Raw genomic sequence first — 16,173 nt, forward strand, 5'->3', positions numbered from 1 at the left:
TAGTCAGGGAAAAGATGAGTTTTTGTACGGGGTGCTAGTGTTTGGCTCCATTTTGTCTACCGAAAAGACGTAATAGTAACTGTTTGAATTTGATATCCTCTCGGGTCGTTGATTGCTTTTTGCTAATGTTGATGTCCAGCAAAATGGTGGGGTAGGCAGATTTGGCTTTCATTCTTATAACCTGCCCAGCGCCACACGCGCTGACGATATGCACGCGTGCCGCATCTCAGCTTCGTTCGAAGAGCGCCACATCTCCTGTTCTGTCACCACACATACTCGTGCAGCCAAATGTTTTCCGAATGGGCTGTACTGAGCTACCAATCAAAGTTTCTAGATTTTCCGTATAAATTGTAGTATTGGTTAAACATCCCGATCATTGCTTCGTTCGAGCCCGTGAGCACTTTTGGGCCACACCATGGCCTGTCCTAATTATTGATAGGGTATTTTGTATCTTTCAAGCGTGAACAGCTATAGGACAGGTGGTTGTGAGCTGGCAGCAATCTAAAATATGGCTGCTGATCAGTAGTAAGAATTTGCTTAGACTAAGGAGCAAGTAGGTGAAGCTTGCCGTTTGACAATTCCAATCAGGGCAGAAAGAGACGACTTAAAACCTAATGGCATTGATGTAGTGCCTTGTATTTCTTCACATTTACTGAGACAGTATAGAGGTGTGGGAGATAAAGTGACTGGTGGAACTTACGTATAAAAATACCATCGAGAAATATGAACCGGTGTTAATAATAAGATTGTTATTATTTGAAGATGTCATATCTACTCTTCTAAAAGATTTGTGACCGATAAACAAATAAGAATTGTATAAGAAATATCTCGAATAATTAGTATAACCACACAACTTCCGCGTTTACAATTCCAGGGTCTTGACGTCTTGTGGGGTGAGGATGACCTCTATGTCCACACTTTTGAACATAAAACAAACTGCCCGCAAGGGCAATGTTTCCTCCACGACTACCATGATAAATCGAGAAAATGAGCATCTTTTCCCCCCATGATAAATCTGGCAACACTTTTGCGCTGTCCCTCAATTTAGATTTGGAGCAGGGGCAACGGTATAATATCAACATTGGAAGGTTTCAAGCACGAGAACTTCCAACTCTAGCAGACAACGAGTGGAGATCGTTTCCAGCCCATCGGGGCAACCGACCTGCGTGGAATAGACGTCCTGCGAAGTTTAGCATCAAATGTCATGAATGGTCTGCTGCTCATACAAAGATTCTTGCTCGTTGGTTTGTCTTGGCTATAATGATACTTGCTCTGTATGGTTTCTGGCTCTACATGCATGGCGAATGGAGATGGCGGAAGTAGTCAAAGAATATTCCAAGTTATACTTGACAAAGGCAGTAAAGAGTAGCCTCATCGAATTATTATACAACTGGGCTAAGATACACACACAGAGCTGCAACCACACTCATCCCGACAATGGAGTCAGTTCCCCACCTTCGCCCTTCCCCCACTTCTCAATATTCCGCACAGCCTCTTCCGCCCAGGGTCTCAGTGTCCCCTCTTCAACATACCCCATATGTGGTGTGAGGACGACCCTGCTCCTCCCTTCCTTCCCCCACTTCTCACTACGCCACTCGCTATCCTTCGGTAGCGGCTCAAGCTCAAACACATCCAACGCCGCTCCTCCGATCTTGCCTTCCTTCAAAACCTCCAGCAGCGCGTCCTGGTCAACAAGCGGACCACGCGAGGTATTAACCAGTAGCGCAGATGGCTTCAAAAGTGCGAGTTCCGCTCGTCCGACTACCCCGCGCGAACGCTCTGAGAGGACATAATGCACACTAACCAGGTCCGCGCGGCGGAACAGTTCCTCCTTCGACACAACCTCGAACGTCTTTCCCCACGCACTCTCGACAGGCAGGCCTGCAGCAGCGGCTTTCTCATCCGCTACCTCCTGGGTCAGGCTGGAGCTCCAGGTTACCACGCGCATTCCGAATGCGCTGGACAGGATAGAAGCTACGGCAATACCCAGGCGGCCGAGGCCTACGATACCGACTGTTCTCCCTGTCAGAGGCAAGGCGAAAGTGCTCTGCCATGCGCCTGTCTTGACACTTAAGTCATCGGCGGGGATGTTGCGCGCGAGAGCGAGGATGAGGGCGAGAGTGTGCTGCGTAGTACTATCCGGCCCTGGAGGCGCATCAGCGGGCTTTCCGCGAAACGACGTGCCTACCACGGCGATACCGAGGCGGCGGGCAGCATCGAGGTCGATCGCGAGGTTGCGGGTGCCGGTGGTCTGGAGGAGCTTGAGGTTTGGGAGCTGCTCGAGCAGGGCGCCGGGGAAGGGGGTGCGTTCGCGGATTGTGGATATGATTTCGAAGGGGGCGAGGCGGGCGACGAGCTCGGCTTTGCTGGAGGTGGAGGTGGAGGGGTGGGCGTAGGAGGGGAGGGTGGAGGGGAAGTAGGATATTTCGAAGGCGGATGAGGGAAGTTTGGCTAGGTATTCGGATGAGATGTTGTGGTAGTCGTCTAGGACGGCGACTTTGATGGGTGCCATTCTGGTTGAGTGGGTGAGCTGGTGACGGGGAGAGTTTTGCGGTGCGGGGCGAAGAAAATTAAAGTTGCGAATTACAGATTTGGTTCTTCGTAGTTTGATAACAGTTGAGATTAACTGGGACATATATATCTAGATCTGAGTCCTCGATGTAATCAATGACGCCTTAGCAACCATTATTGCGAGAACCAGATTGTTCATCGGCAGTCATGGCGGGGTAGTCAATCGCCATACGATATCGGATAACAATCGCGGCAAGGCCATCCCCACGTTTCTAATTCTGGAATTGCCATATTCACACCTGAAAGCCGCAAGAACGCGATTGATCATATATCTTTCTCGTACACCATATAATGAGGCTGTATTCACCCCCTCGGGAGCACATCGTGAGTGGGGGTAGCACTGTCATCCCACGCAGAAAAAAGAGGGTTACACCAGCACCGATCCAAAAGACCATCGTGATGCTTATCTGCAGATATGATTGGAGCCCATATTATTTTGGGACAACAAAAATGAAAGTGGAACAGAATTTCTATAATTTCCCGGCGTTCGGGCGGCTTTCGGGGAGTATTGCCCCGCAACAACGCCCCCGGTGGGGTGTTCTGGATGATTGTAATGCGTGGGCGGGCGGGGTTTATGGGGTCAATGGGGTACGGTACTGGGCTCTCCAAACTTTCCTCTCATATTTAGATGGAGTTGCCTCTCGAATTGTCGCGGGCTTCTGTTTTTTTTTCACATCTAACCTCACACATCACCGGAGAATATTATTAAAGGCCAGAGAGAAATAATGTCTTCGACGGGGAATGCACCACAGGGGACGGAGATTAAGCAAACGCTGCCAAATATAGGAGTTTACACCAACCCAGAGCACAAGCTGTGGGTTGGAGAGGCTACGCCCTCGCTGGAATCCGTGCAGTCTGGGAGCGACCTGAAGGAAGGGGAGGTGACTATTGGGATTAAGAGCACAGGTATCTGCGGGTAAGTCAGGAAATCATCCGGGGCGCAACTACAGAAACTGACTTTCTCCAGCTCTGATGTGCACTTCTGGCACGCCGGGTGCATTGGTCCCATGATCGTTAAGGACACGCATATTTTAGGACACGAATCCGCTGGTGTTATTCTAGCAGTTCATCCATCCGTGGATAACCTGAAGGTTGGAGACCGCGTAGCTGTCGAGCCCAATGTTATTTGCGGAGAGTGCGAGCCCTGCCTCACTGGAAGATATAACGGTTGCGAGAAGGTCGAGTTCTTATCCACACCACCAGTAGCTGGCCTACTCCGACGATACGTCAACCATCCAGCAAAATGGTGCCACAAGATTGGAGATATGTCATATGAAGACGGCGCACTTCTGGAGCCGCTGAGCGTAGCTCTGGCTTGTATGGCGCGTGCTGGTGTTCAGCTCGGTGACCCAGTCCTGATCTGTGGTGCTGGTCCAATCGGTTTGATCACACTGCTGTGTGCTAGAGCCGCTGGAGCGGAACCAATTGTTATTACGGATATCGATGAGAGCCGCCTGAAGTTCGCAAAGGAGCTCGTTCCATCGGTGACCACGTTCAAGGTTGAGCGTGTGTCTGCTGAGGATTCGGCCAAGGCTATCGTAACTGCGTTCGGTGGTATTGAGCCCGCATATGCCTTGGAGTGCACAGGTGTCGAGAGCAGCATATCCGCAGCCATCTGGGCCGTGAAGTTCGGAGGAAAGGTCTTCGTGATTGGTGTTGGAAAGAACGAGATGAACATTCCGTTCATGAGATTAAGTACCCGGGAAGTCGACCTACAGTTCCAATACCGGTACTGCAACACATGGCCGCGGGCCATTCGGTTGGTTCAAGCTGGCTTGATCGACATGAAGAAGCTTGTCACCCACCGTTATGCCCTCGAGGATGCAGTTAACGCGTTCGAGACTGCTGCAGACCCGAAGACTGGCGCTATCAAGGTTGTGATTCAGAGCGAGTGAGTTGGACGGGCACAAGGATGTATATGAGTAGATAAAGCCATGTTTATGATTATTCCATAGTAATTGCAAATAATGCCGAATGTACCACTTCAGAACATTTCCATGTTGAATTAAATATTTGAGGAGTGGAACTGGTGCGGTTTCCAATCTCGCTCATGAAATTCCGGATGACTAAGCCAAATCTTGGAAGCCGTAGAGCTCCGATCCATAGCGAAAACAACCTGAAAATTGCTCTGCGACATCAACCCATCACTCAATTGCCCGCTCAGCACACCACGGGTACCCCGAGAGTCCATCCCCCGAATCTCCCGGCCATATCAGGATATAATGTCGTTGTCAGCGTCTCGCGCCGTGCTCCGGCAATCGGCCAAGTTCACCGTCCGCAACGGTCGCCGATGCGAATCCACGACTGCTAAAGCCACCGAGGCCGCAAAGGACACCGCGTCCAAGGCGACCGAGCAGGCACAGAACTTCCAGTCGAAGGCTTCTGAGGGTCTGTCGAGGGTCTCTGCCTCTGCTGGACCGGCTATTAGCGGTGCCGTGAAGGGCCTGGGTAACACCCTCGGGAAGATTGGTGGCCGCACAGGAAGGCTTATTGCTTTCGTCGAGAGTATGTTTATCAGTCGAGGCAGTGTAGAAACTGCTGTTGATGGATTTTGATGGTTCAATGGCTGACAATGCACTTTTTAGGACAAATTCCTCCAACCATCTACTACGCCCGCGTCGGCCTGGAACTCTCCAAGCTCGTTTTCCAGGCGCAAAAGATGGCACCACCGTAAGTACTGTCCAATCCTTCGAATATGTCGCACGTAGAAAGAAATAAAGGCAGTGAAACTAACAGGAGAGGTGACAGACCTCTCGCAACTTTCCAATCCGCCTTCCAGCAAGTCGTCAAGAACAGCAGAAACCCATCTGCGTTCTTCCCTAACGCGTCCGTGAACTCCGTCCGCAACATCAGCTGCGCCCAGATCGCCTCTGGAGCTGTCATCTTCGCTGAGGTCCTCGGCTTCTTCACCGTCGGAGAGATGATCGGCAGGATGAAGCTTATCGGATACAGGGGAGATACTGGTGCAAGCCATTAGGAGGCTCTTGATATGTACTCTTGAGTCTGCGTTGGTTTGGGTGTTTAGAAGGCAGTGGTAGAGATGGAAGATGTCTGTTTTTACGTTGGAGAGGGGAGGGAAGAAAGGATGGAACGATAGATGGGAGACATCGGGCTCAGCATTGCACATACTCTGCGGCCATTTTTCTTGCGTCATTGTACACTAAAAGACAATTGAATTATCGTAATGCTATAGCCTCTAGATGTAGCCTTCTGGCGAATATAAATCGTAGCAAATTGCGAATATCGGACAGATGGAACTTGTGAACGCGTCTTGACCACGGAGAATTGGGTTTATTTACAGAAATAATAGAATTAATACGAGTAGGAAATATTCATAGGCTCTACGGATTTATAGCCAGACCAGAAATTAGTTCATTAGGCTTAAACTACCTCGATTACGACGCGGCTGCCATTTTTATATTTTGCGTTTGAGGCACGAGGCCGAGTGTGTAGGCGAGGCTGACAGATAAAAAGCTTTGACCGAAAAAAGTTCCCAAACCTCACAGCTCTCACATAACCCACCAAGGAACACCAGATTCGATATTCCAATCTACCGCTCAAGCTAGAAAGGATGGATATCTTCAAGATCCTTTCGCGGTCTACCAAGCAGACCCGAAAGCCGATTGGCAGGACCCAGTCCTCTACTTTGCCATCCGCAGGCACCGCGAGCAACCCGCAACTCTACAATGACCCGGTCCCGCAAAACAAGAAGCGCAAGCTTAGTGATAGGAAAGAGGAGGCTGTCCTGAGCGATGTGGACGATGAAGAAATAAACTTCTTCGCGCAGGCGCCAAAGACCGAGAGCAAGCAGACAATCAAGCGGGAGAAAAGGAAGAAGGCGGCCCAGATTTTAGCAGAGGCTGCGCTGAGCGACAAGACCGAGACGATCGAACCGACGCTACTCGACGAAGACGAATGCAAAGCGACGCTGCGCTCCCACAGAATAAAAATCACCCTGATGTCCAAACCGGAGCCGGTCGTGAAGCGCAAGAAGTCCAAGAAGCGCAAGGAGGAGGAGCCGCCAAAGAAGGCGAAGGATGAGCATAAGCAAATATACCCACAGCCTCTGACGGCGTTCGAGGACCTGAAAACGAACTTTGGCATCTCTAAGCGCCTGGGGGAGAATCTGAAGCGCGAGGGGTACAAGATTCCTACGGAGGTGCAGATGGGCAGTCTTCCTCTGCTGCTGAAGCCCGAGTTTGCGCTCACCAACTCGGAGGAGGGGAAGGAGACGGTGGCTGAGGGTTCTGAGGTGGATCTATTGACCGTTGCCCCTACGGGCAGTGGAAAGACACTCGCTTTCTTGATCCCAGTGGTCAACAGCATGGTACAAAGACGGCGGAAGGAGGCAGAGGTATCACACAGGCTGGAGGCAATTATTGTTGCGCCTACGAAGGAGCTGGCAAGCCAGATTGTGAATGAGGGAAGGAAGTTGGCTATTGGGACTGGCATTAAAGTTGTCGGGATGGTAAAGGGCATGCGAGTAGTTGGTGACAGTGACCAAGTTGTCAGTGCGCCAAAAGAAGATGCTAGCGAAAGTGAAAGCGAGAACGAGAGCGAGGAAGATGATGAGGCCGATGCGGCAAAGGCAAATGCCAAAGCAGCAAAGCGAGCAGCGCAGCCTGTTGCTAAAGCTGATATTCTCGTTACAACTCCTCTCATACTCCTCCACGCACTCACGAAGCCCGGCTCAAAGGATAAACTGCCCCTGGAAACAGTGCGCCATCTGATTCTTGACGAAGCAGATGTCCTCTTGGACCCACTGTTCCGTGACCAAACACTCGGAATCTGGGAATCCTGTGTCTCCCCTCTCCTGCACGTATCCCTCTGGTCTGCCACCATGGGATCCTCTATCGAAACCCTCGCAGTCTCCACAATCTCCTCCCGCCGTGAGCGACTCTCGCTCCCCGCACAACCTCTCATCCGCCTCGTCATTGGCCTCAAAGACTCCGCGATCCCCAACATAACACACCACCTAATATACGCAGCCACCGAACCTGGCAAGCTCATTGGCCTTCGTCAACTCCTGCACCCCACCTCCCCCTGCCTCGCCTCGCCATCCGACCCCAAACTCCGCCCCCCCTTCCTCGTCTTCACCCAGACCATTCCTCGCGCCATTGCCCTGCACTCGGAGCTACTCTACGACATTCCCGCCGAAGCAGGTGGAAGCTCGCGCCTCGCGGTGCTGCACTCTGATCTGTCGGACTCTGCGCGCAGCGCGATCATGTCGCGCTTCCGCAACGGCGAGATCTGGATCCTTATCACGACGGACATTCTGAGTCGTGGCGTGGACTTCCGCGGCATCAACGGTGTTGTTAACTACGATGTTCCGAGTTCAGGGGCTAGTTATATCCACAGAGTTGGAAGGACAGGGCGCGCGGGACGCGATGGAGGGGTTGCAGTTACGTTTTATACGAAGGAGGATATTCCGTTTGTGAAGCCAATTGCGAATATTATCGCAGCAAGTGAGAAGGCTGCAGGCAAGAAGGAGGGTGAGGGTGTGCAGAAGTGGTTACTGGATGCGCTTCCAAGCGTGAGCAAGAAGGATAAGAAGGATTTGAAGATGCGGGGAGTGGAGGTCAGGAGGGCGGGACTCGAGAAGGACGGTGGCAAGGGAGGAGCGAAGGCGAAGATTAGTACCAAGAGTGGGTATGAGAGGAAGGTTGAGAATAGGAAGAAGGGGGCCGTTATGGGCAGCCGAAGGAGAGCAGAGATGGAGAAGGGCAATGAAGCTGGTGCTGAGAGTGATGGTGGGAGTGACTTTGGCGGGTTTGATGACTAGGTCCGACATGGACAGAATATTAAGGGCACATTTCCCTCCGTTCAAAACAACTTCTATGCCCACATATTGCCAACGGTGACAGTTTCATTTTTAATTACGAAGAAGGGACTTTGTAAATAGTTTAACCAAGTCGTTGGCCTGCACGTGATATCGCATACAACCTTGGCGTCTGTACCCTCCAGGTGCACGGCCCAAGCTTTTAGTTCGACCAGCTCCAAGCTCTCGATAAGGCACTCCCAACCAACCTATCACCAACTTCACAGCCCCGTTTCGGCGCTCCTCTCCAGACTGACACAGTCAACCATCACCCATCCAACAACCTCACAACCACAGCCTCGACATGTCTCTCGACCCGCCAACCTACCTCTCCTCGCTGCGGAACAACATCCGTGCCCGCCCAATCCCATGGGATGGCGCAGTGCGCGCGGGTACTATTACAGAGGAGCAATTGACCCGCATCCGCGCCGTGGACAAGGTCAGGAAGGAGCAGAGGAAGCGGACGGTGGAGGATGGGCTTGATGCGTATAGGACACTGTTTTTAGGCGGTGACGAGGGAGGTGCGAGGAGTATTCTCGAGGCAGCGGCGAGAAGGGCGGATGTGGTGCAGTATGTCTTAGTGCTTTTGGGCGATCTGCTCGAGGGTATGTTAACTTTTCGCTCTTTTGCTGGTGGGGGATGAGGACCTTGGTGCGGAGTATTTGCTGTTATGTGATGGAGGCTAATCGGTATACAGGCAGCCCAGCTTTGGTAGATGGACTTCTGGAGCATGAGAATACCTATGCGCCATTCTTGCCGCTTTTGGCACAGGCCTCGAGCCCGGAAGAAGCTATCCCGCTCTTAACTTCGACAGCACTCACGACCCTCCTAGCCAGGGAATCGACTACGAACCCCAAGGGCAGGTCGGCGAGCGACCAGGCCCTACCTATCTTATACAAATACCTAAGCACTCTCGCTAAGAGCTCGGATAGCGGACTCCAGGACATCGCGGTGATGGGGTACTCGGCGCTCCTCAGGAGCAGGCGGTCGAGGGAGCTGTTTTGGGAGCACAGAGATGTGACTATTGTGCCGCTCATTTCGATCCTGAGGACTGCGGCGGGGGTGTCGGCGAGTGGAGAGAGTGCGGCGTCGTTGTGGAGCACCAGTGCGACTTCGAGGACTGGGGCGGAGGGCTTTATAAATGGTGGGATTGATTTGCAGTTGCTTTATCATGTGCTGCTGGTCATGTGGCAACTGAGCTTTGAGGGTGCTGCTATTGGAGATGGGCTTGAGGAGTATGTTGTCCCTTCCTTTTACTTCCTGGTTAAATACTTACGAGTTATAGCGAGTACGATGTTATCCCTCTTTTCACACAGCTACTACGGCTATCGCCTAAGGAGAAAACGACACGTTTGTTAGTTTCTACACTTTACAACCTGATCTCAGGGAACCCAAAGTCCCTCCTTCCTGCGGCAGCGCTTGTACGACTACCTGCACTTCTTCAAAACGTAAACGGACGCCATCTTACCGATCCGGATCTGATTGAGGACCTGACAGCCCTATCTGAGCTGCTCGAAGAGCACACCAAGACGCAAACGACCTTTGACCAGTACGCGGCAGAGGTGGATTCCGGCCACTTGCGCTGGTCGCCACCGCACAGGAACACGGTCTTCTGGGCCGAAAACGCACGCAGGATCCTCGAGCATGACAACGGACACCTGCCAAAGAAGCTGGCTGAGATTATTGCCAAGCCTTGGGATAATGACAAGCAGGTTCTTGCTATTGTGTGTAACGATGTTGGGTGTTTGGTCAAGGAGGTGCCCGAGAAGAGGCAACAGCTGGAGAGGCTGGGGTTGAAGACCAGGATTATGGAGCTGATGGCTGAGCCGGATGAGAGCGTGAGATGGGAGAGTTTGAGGGCTGTGGGGGAGTGGCTGAGATATAGCTTCGAGACGAAGTAGAGTGTCGTATTTGAAGATAGTTGGGGAATATGTGGCGAGCAGTTGGTGCTAGAGACCTTGTACTATCATCGCTTCGTGGTTTTGGTGGGGGTTTGCATAGAGGCGATACAGAGCCATGGGGAAGCTTTCCGATTTTCTTACAGATTCCACGCGGTATAGCATTCATATTATACACTTGATAGGAATTGAACGCAAATGGGATTTGTGCTATCTGCCGTCTCCCCCATATTCTTTAAACTTGTTCGTAGCCCAGCCCAGTCCAGAGCCCAGATTTTTTGCTTGACATGACATGTGGACTCGGACTTCGCCCACCACCTTATCCGGACTTGAGCTCCCGATAACGAACACCCCACATAAAAGGTTGCTGTCCCCGACTACAAACTCCCCGAGTTCCTCCTCCCACCACCACAACTTCAAACAGGTCAATTTTCAAGATGAAGTCTCTCCGCTCTACTCGCTATCTCAAGGATGTCATTGCAGCGCGCAATGCCCTCCCGCGCTCCTCCGGTCTGATCACCGCAGCCACGCGCCGCAACATTTCAACACGCACCTCCCAGCGTCATATTCTCAAACCCACCGTCTCAGTCCCAGCAAACCCCCTCCAAACCACTCGCCATGCCTCCTCCTCTGCAGCTCCCGAAGAGGAGCTCTCCAAAACCCCCCTCTACGACTTCCACGTCCGCAACGGCGGCAAAATGGTCCCTTTCGGCGGCTACGCCATGCCCGTCCAGTACTCCTCCCTCTCCGTCCTCGACTCCCACAACTTTACCCGCACGGGCGCCTCCCTCTTCGACGTCTCCCACATGGTGCAGCACCACTTCACCGGCCCCGGTGCGGCGGCCTTCCTCGAGAGCATCACCCCCAGCGACGTCGCTGGGCTACCCGTGCACGGGAGCACGCTTAGCACGCTCCTCCTACCGACGGGGGGCATTGTGGACGATTTGATCATCACGAAGCTGTGGGATGATCGCTTCTACGTTGTTACCAATGCGGGGTGTCGCGAGAAGGACTTGAAGTACCTCAAGGAGCATCTCAAGACTTTCCGTCTCGAGAACAGCTCTGAGGTCGAGTGGACGGTGCTGGAGGGCAAGGGGCTGATTGCTCTGCAGGGCCCGAAGGCGAAGGAAATTCTCAGCAAGCTTGTTGCTGACCCGGCGCGCGATGGGCGCTTGTCGAACTTGTATTTTGGACAGAGCAGGTATATGAAGCTCCGCACTGCCAAGGTGGGCGAGGAGCTGCCGTTCCAGAGCAGCTTGTTGTTGGTTAGCAGGGGTGGGTATACGGGAGAGGATGGATTTGAGATCTCGATCCCCGCGCAGGAGACGGAGAGGGTTACGGAGATGATCCTCGAGGCTGGCGGTCCCGAGATGGTACAGCTGGCTGGCCTCGGAGCTAGAGACAGCTTGAGGTTGGAGGCTGGTATGTGTCTGTATGGCCACGACCTGAACGAGACCATCACACCCGTCGAGGCTGGCATGAGCTGGATCATCGGCAAGAGGAGGAGAGCAGAGGGCGGATTCCTCGGCGCAGAGACGATCTTGCCCCAGCTGAAGCCGAAGGCCAAAGGTGGAAAAGGTATCGAGCGCCGCCGGGTCGGACTCATCGTGCAAGGCCCGCCGGCCCGCGAGGGCGCGGTGATCAGGGTGGACGGAAAGGATGTGGGCGTCGTCACGAGCGGATGCCCAAGTCCGTGCTTGCAGAAGAATATCGCGATGGGGTATATTCAGGAGGGGTTGCACAAGTCGGGGACGCCAGTTGAGGTTGTCGTCAGGGGGAAGGCGAGGAAGGCAGAGGTTGCGAAGATGCCTTTCTTGGCTACGGGTTACTACAAACAGGAGGAGTAGGAGCTATGTTGGGCAGCATGGGTTTGGTAATCTAGTATTATTTCTTGTATAGAAGGTACACAATTCCTACGTTAGCTGGAAGATAATTGAACGTGACACTTGTTATTTCTGGTAGCCTCGAGCATTCTAAGCTTTCCTGCCAACCAGAGGCCAGATTGAACCCGTAGGACACGAATTATACGCCGTAGAACCCGTCGGCATGGAATGGAATGCGGGGTTAAATATGTCGACAGAGGACTGAAAATACTGGTAGACAGGTGGATTCCAGGTGGATCGCACGATGTTACACGCCTTCGAGTCTAACAACATAAAATCAAGTTGTCCAAAAGTCCAATAACCCGCTAACAGTGAGACAGTCCCGATGGTGATTCGTCGTCGCCAATATATCATTATGAGGAGACAATGGATAGAAAGACGTTGGTTGAGCCGGAGATATGTTATGATATGTGATTCCTGTCGCACGAATCTATGGTATCAAAACTGATTGAAGCAAGGAGATGAAGAGTAAAATTAGGGCCCGCCTAACTAACACTCCGGTTGAGCCGAACAGTCCCTTGTTGAAATAAATACCACCGAGAACGTGGAATGGTGATCTGTTACAGCGGATTATACGGATAAAAACTATATACCACTCTAAATTGACGTTGGGGCGGTAAGACTCCCCTGCACAATATATGATACATCAAGTGGATTAAGCTTCATGGCGCCGCCCCTCCCGTCGGCTTATCTCTGCTGCGCCCAGCAATGCCACGTCTCCCTTCCTAAACTACCAATAGGAAATGCATCCCAAGTACCCGATCTGCATTCCTCGTTCTATCAGATCTAGGTCCAGGACATCTCGAGATATCTCTTCCGATATAAGACATCTAAGACCTCCGCGCGTCCACGAAGTCTCACATCTGCGGCAGCCCCCCTCTCTGCATCATTCTTTTGGATTAAACAGTGTAATTCTATCCAACGGTTCAAAAATTTCGTGCTAACCTGTATAACACCGGAAGAGAAGGTCAATTCAACCTAGACTAAACTGGGCTTTTATGGTATCAGTTCTTGGAGACGACCGGCCACATACATCAATATGCATCAAGCTACGCGGATACAACAGCAAGCAAGGCCGTCGATGCATTCTCTGACTCCATTGTTGATCCCTGTGGGGGGCGGGCCGATCAGCAATGGGACGACGGGACAACGTCTTTTTGCTGTGAAAGGGGGCTGTCCAGCATAGTCCGATCGCCGATTTACTAGCATGTGTTTATCCTAAGGTGTAAAACTCCCTGCCGTGCGGGGGGGGGGGTCATATTCAAGAAGCATGTTGGTAGTTTTCTGGTCTTGGTCTTCATATATAGCTCGAATGCTCGTTCCATGGCCATAATTCCATCGACATTTCCTGGAGAAATATCGACACCATTCGCACGCTCTTGCCACAATATCTTCAGCCATAAGTTATTAAATACTACTTCAAGATCTTGGTTTACACTTATATTGGCTAGGAACACTTTCTTGCCTTGAAAATGACAAATCCCGGTCCCCCCCCGGGTTATCTGGATGACGAGAAAAGGGGCCGTATTACTGTAACTACTACCGAAGTTGAGGATTTCCCGCCCCCAAAGACCGAGAGCGTTGTATCCATGGGTGCATTTGCAACTGCTACGAGTCCCTCAGAGGGAGGGACCTTGGTCCCTGATGAGCCGGACAAGCCAAGCAATGAGTTATCACCATGGCGAACCAGTATTATTATTATCACACTTTCGGGGATCACTCTTACAACCAGTATGAGTGTTGGTGCGTTTACTATTGCCTTGCCAGCTATGGCTAAAGATATGAATCTTACCGCTCAGTTTTTACTATGGTAAGCAATAATATCTTCTTCAACTATCTCTTGGTGCCTTCGTGCTTCACCTCTGAAGCTATTGTAATGTCCAACACGTCCGGTCGCATAATTGTACATAACTTCTTCCATTATCTGGTAGCTCCTAAGAAACTGTTACTGACAGTTTTATTATAGGCCTCAATCAATGTACTCGTAAGTATTGCAGTGAATAGTATACTACAATAACTAAGAAATCCTTCAGCCTTACCAATGGCTGCTTCCTCTTCCTCGCTGGCTCGATAGCGGACCACATTGGCAACCGCAACATGAACATTTTCGGCTGTTTCTTTGCAGGATCATTCGTCCTAGCTGCCGGCCTCTCACAAACAGGTCTCCAACTGACCGCCTTCCGTGGGCTACAAGGTATCGGCGCCGCGATGTGCCTGCCAACTGCCTTTAGTATAATATCAAAGACAATCCCTATGGGAAGAAAGAGAAACATCGCTTTCGCATGTCTAGGCCTGGGACAACCACTCGGATGGTTTCTAGGTCTGTTAGTCGGAGGTATCTGTGAAGGGTCACGGCCTGGATGGCGACTTGCAATTTATATCACGGCAGCACTGACTATTCTCCTTGGATTGGTTAACATCTGGTCGCTCCCCAACGATAGGAGGAAAGAGTCGTCATCATGGAGCAGCTTCTACCGCAGTGTAGATTGGGTAGGTCTTACTATCTCGAGTACGTGCTTCGGCACTCTCTCATACGTTTTTGCGTAAGTTTCTCTTGTCCCGTCTATGTTCATTCCATCTAGGGCACATGCTAACACGCTCTGCGCAGAGCCATTTCGGGGGATCTCGAAGCGATAGAACATCCGGCCAATATAGTTCTTCTTTGCCTCGCTGCACTTCTCATACCCATGTTTGCCTTCTGGATGAATTTACAGGAGAAGCATGGACGCCCAGCACTGGTCCCGAATTCAATGTGGCGTAATAAAGCTTTCACATGCATGTGTCTTATGGTAGTTCTTATATGGGCCACCCTTCAATGTATGAGGCTGTTCCTCAGTCTCTTGTAAGTTTCCTCTGTTATCTTCGTGCTAATACGAGATCAAACTAACAACTCTTTTTCTTGTTAGTTTACAAAATATCCAACATTTTAGTGCTCTGAAAGCTGCAGTTCTCCTCCTCCCAAATGTCATTGCTGGTATCGCCCTCAATCTGCTCACGGGGTTCCTCGCCTGCCGTGTCAGCAGCTACTATCTCGTCTTTGCTGCGAACGTTTTTGGAATTCTCTCCCCATTGCTTCTGTGTGTTATCAACCCCGCCTGGAACTACTGGCTATGTAGTTTCTGGGCTGTGCTACTGAGCCCGGTATCTGCAGGAGGTAAATAATTCTCTCCCCGTCTCCAAGCATCGTCTCCTTCACAACCAGCTTATCACTGGTGCTGAGTTTCCACGTAAACAAAAGGCAATAACTAACATCTCTGAACAGTTGTCTTCACAATCGCCAACCTTGTCATCACTGATGCTTTCCCAAAAGAGACACAGGCTCTCGCAGGCGCTATGTCCAACACTGCCCAGCAGCTCGGAGGTGCCTTCGGGCTGGCACTTGCCGGAGTCGTGGCCGCGCGCGGGTCCCAGGGAGGACAAAAAGGGAGTCAAGATGCAATGTGGTTAGGATATCGGGCCGTGTTCTACATGTGTTTCGGCGCCATGGTGGTGGCGTGCTTACTTGGTGCTGTGGCATTACGAGGGGCGGGGGTAGTGGGGACAAGCAATGAGGAGAAGAGGCCTACTACAGCAAAGCAGGACGGAGATGTATAGGCTGTGTGACATTAAATAAAAAACGGGACTGCATGAGGCTGAAAAAAGCCGAGGGGGAGGGTAAGTTGGATTTTTTGTTAAGCAAGGGGCTCATTCAGGGGGAGAAACGGCTGGAAAACGGTTTTCACTTGGCATGGGTCCGGGATGTTCGTTGCTGCAACTCGGAACAATCACTATCATAGTATAATGTTATCACTTAATTAATTGCTATTTTATCCATATCTTCTCAATATGTCCATAACACAGAGCAATCCTGGTGTGGTAGTATGTAGGGACTCTGCACTGCCGTAACACATCCATATACATATTGAAGCTATCAACCAAGGTGGCACTCATTGCCGCTCTAAGTTCATGAGCCAGTTAAACATGCTCCTCTACGGATATATTACATGGTTCCACCTTCAATCCT

General features: G+C 51.4%; 7 protein-coding genes across 7 annotated transcripts; 6 read left to right on the forward strand and 1 right to left on the reverse strand.

The window, feature by feature from the left end:
• Positions 1-1,392: 1,392 nt before the first annotated feature.
• VE01_00105 (uncharacterized protein) lies at positions 1,393-3,104 on the reverse strand. Its single transcript, XM_018269638.2, has one exon. The coding sequence runs from the start codon at positions 2,633-2,635 to the stop codon at positions 1,427-1,429; it is 1,209 nt and encodes a 402-aa protein (XP_018135534.2). The 5' UTR covers positions 2,636-3,104; the 3' UTR covers positions 1,393-1,426.
• A 72-nt stretch (positions 3,105-3,176) lies between these two features.
• LAD1 (L-arabinitol 4-dehydrogenase) lies at positions 3,177-4,546 on the forward strand. Its single transcript, XM_018269639.2, has 2 exons — positions 3,177-3,487; positions 3,539-4,546. The coding sequence occupies exons 1-2, from the start codon at positions 3,297-3,299 to the stop codon at positions 4,464-4,466; spliced, it is 1,119 nt and encodes a 372-aa protein (XP_018135535.1). The 5' UTR covers positions 3,177-3,296; the 3' UTR covers positions 4,467-4,546.
• A 95-nt stretch (positions 4,547-4,641) lies between these two features.
• On the forward strand, positions 4,642-5,801 carry VE01_00107 (uncharacterized protein). Its single transcript, XM_018269640.2, has 3 exons — positions 4,642-5,076; positions 5,157-5,241; positions 5,320-5,801. The coding sequence occupies exons 1-3, from the start codon at positions 4,794-4,796 to the stop codon at positions 5,546-5,548; spliced, it is 597 nt and encodes a 198-aa protein (XP_018135536.1). The 5' UTR covers positions 4,642-4,793; the 3' UTR covers positions 5,549-5,801.
• A 282-nt stretch (positions 5,802-6,083) lies between these two features.
• ROK1 (RNA-dependent ATPase rok1) lies at positions 6,084-8,563 on the forward strand. The gene has a single exon (XM_018269641.2). The coding sequence runs from the start codon at positions 6,143-6,145 to the stop codon at positions 8,351-8,353; it is 2,211 nt and encodes a 736-aa protein (XP_018135531.1). The 5' UTR covers positions 6,084-6,142; the 3' UTR covers positions 8,354-8,563.
• Positions 8,564-10,510, forward strand: VMA13 (H(+)-transporting V1 sector ATPase subunit H). The gene is made up of 3 exons (XM_018269642.2): positions 8,564-8,994; positions 9,087-9,624; positions 9,675-10,510. Exons 1-3 carry the CDS (start codon positions 8,694-8,696, stop codon positions 10,288-10,290), a joined length of 1,455 nt encoding a protein of 484 aa, XP_018135532.1. The 5' UTR covers positions 8,564-8,693; the 3' UTR covers positions 10,291-10,510.
• Positions 10,511-12,231, forward strand: GCV1 (Aminomethyltransferase, mitochondrial). The gene has a single exon (XM_018269643.2). The coding sequence runs from the start codon at positions 10,725-10,727 to the stop codon at positions 12,132-12,134; it is 1,410 nt and encodes a 469-aa protein (XP_018135582.1). The 5' UTR covers positions 10,511-10,724; the 3' UTR covers positions 12,135-12,231.
• Positions 12,232-12,915: 684 nt separating this feature from the next.
• VE01_00111 (uncharacterized protein) lies at positions 12,916-15,764 on the forward strand (the record flags this gene model as incomplete). The annotated part of the gene is made up of 6 exons (XM_018269644.2): positions 12,916-13,980; positions 14,137-14,154; positions 14,204-14,713; positions 14,779-15,012; positions 15,077-15,324; positions 15,433-15,764. The coding sequence occupies exons 1-6, from the start codon at positions 13,643-13,645 to the stop codon at positions 15,762-15,764; spliced, it is 1,680 nt and encodes a 559-aa protein (XP_018135581.1). The 5' UTR covers positions 12,916-13,642.
• Between the last annotated feature and the right edge of the window lie 409 nt (positions 15,765-16,173).

Source organism: Pseudogymnoascus verrucosus (genome assembly GCF_001662655.1).
Source record: "Pseudogymnoascus verrucosus strain UAMH 10579 unplaced genomic scaffold scaffold_1, whole genome shotgun sequence".
Lineage (NCBI taxonomy): Eukaryota > Fungi > Ascomycota > Leotiomycetes > Thelebolales > Thelebolaceae > Pseudogymnoascus > Pseudogymnoascus verrucosus.

What these genes read in the sequence shown, in the direction of transcription:
- VMA13 (XM_018269642.2), top strand. Translation starts at nt 8,694, where the DNA reads ATGTCTCTCGACCCGCCAACCTACCTCTCCTCGCTGCGGAACAACATC. An exon ending in TTTGGGCGATCTGCTCGAGG is followed by an intron (nt 8,995 to 9,086) that starts GTATGTTAACTT and finishes ATCGGTATACAG; the next exon opens with GCAGCCCAGCTTTGGTAGAT. An exon ending in ATTGGAGATGGGCTTGAGGA is followed by an intron (nt 9,625 to 9,674) that starts GTATGTTGTCCC and finishes TACGAGTTATAG; the next exon opens with CGAGTACGATGTTATCCCTC.
- VE01_00107 (XM_018269640.2), top strand. Translation starts at nt 4,794, where the DNA reads ATGTCGTTGTCAGCGTCTCGCGCCGTGCTCCGGCAATCGGCCAAGTTC. An exon ending in GCTTATTGCTTTCGTCGAGA is followed by an intron (nt 5,077 to 5,156) that starts GTATGTTTATCA and finishes TGCACTTTTTAG; the next exon opens with GACAAATTCCTCCAACCATC. An exon ending in GCGCAAAAGATGGCACCACC is followed by an intron (nt 5,242 to 5,319) that starts GTAAGTACTGTC and finishes GAGAGGTGACAG; the next exon opens with ACCTCTCGCAACTTTCCAAT.
- ROK1 (XM_018269641.2), top strand. Translation starts at nt 6,143, where the DNA reads ATGGATATCTTCAAGATCCTTTCGCGGTCTACCAAGCAGACCCGAAAG.
- VE01_00105 (XM_018269638.2), bottom strand. Translation starts at nt 2,635, where the DNA reads ATGTCCCAGTTAATCTCAACTGTTATCAAACTACGAAGAACCAAATCT.
- LAD1 (XM_018269639.2), top strand. Translation starts at nt 3,297, where the DNA reads ATGTCTTCGACGGGGAATGCACCACAGGGGACGGAGATTAAGCAAACG. An exon ending in AAGAGCACAGGTATCTGCGG is followed by an intron (nt 3,488 to 3,538) that starts GTAAGTCAGGAA and finishes GACTTTCTCCAG; the next exon opens with CTCTGATGTGCACTTCTGGC.
- GCV1 (XM_018269643.2), top strand. Translation starts at nt 10,725, where the DNA reads ATGAAGTCTCTCCGCTCTACTCGCTATCTCAAGGATGTCATTGCAGCG.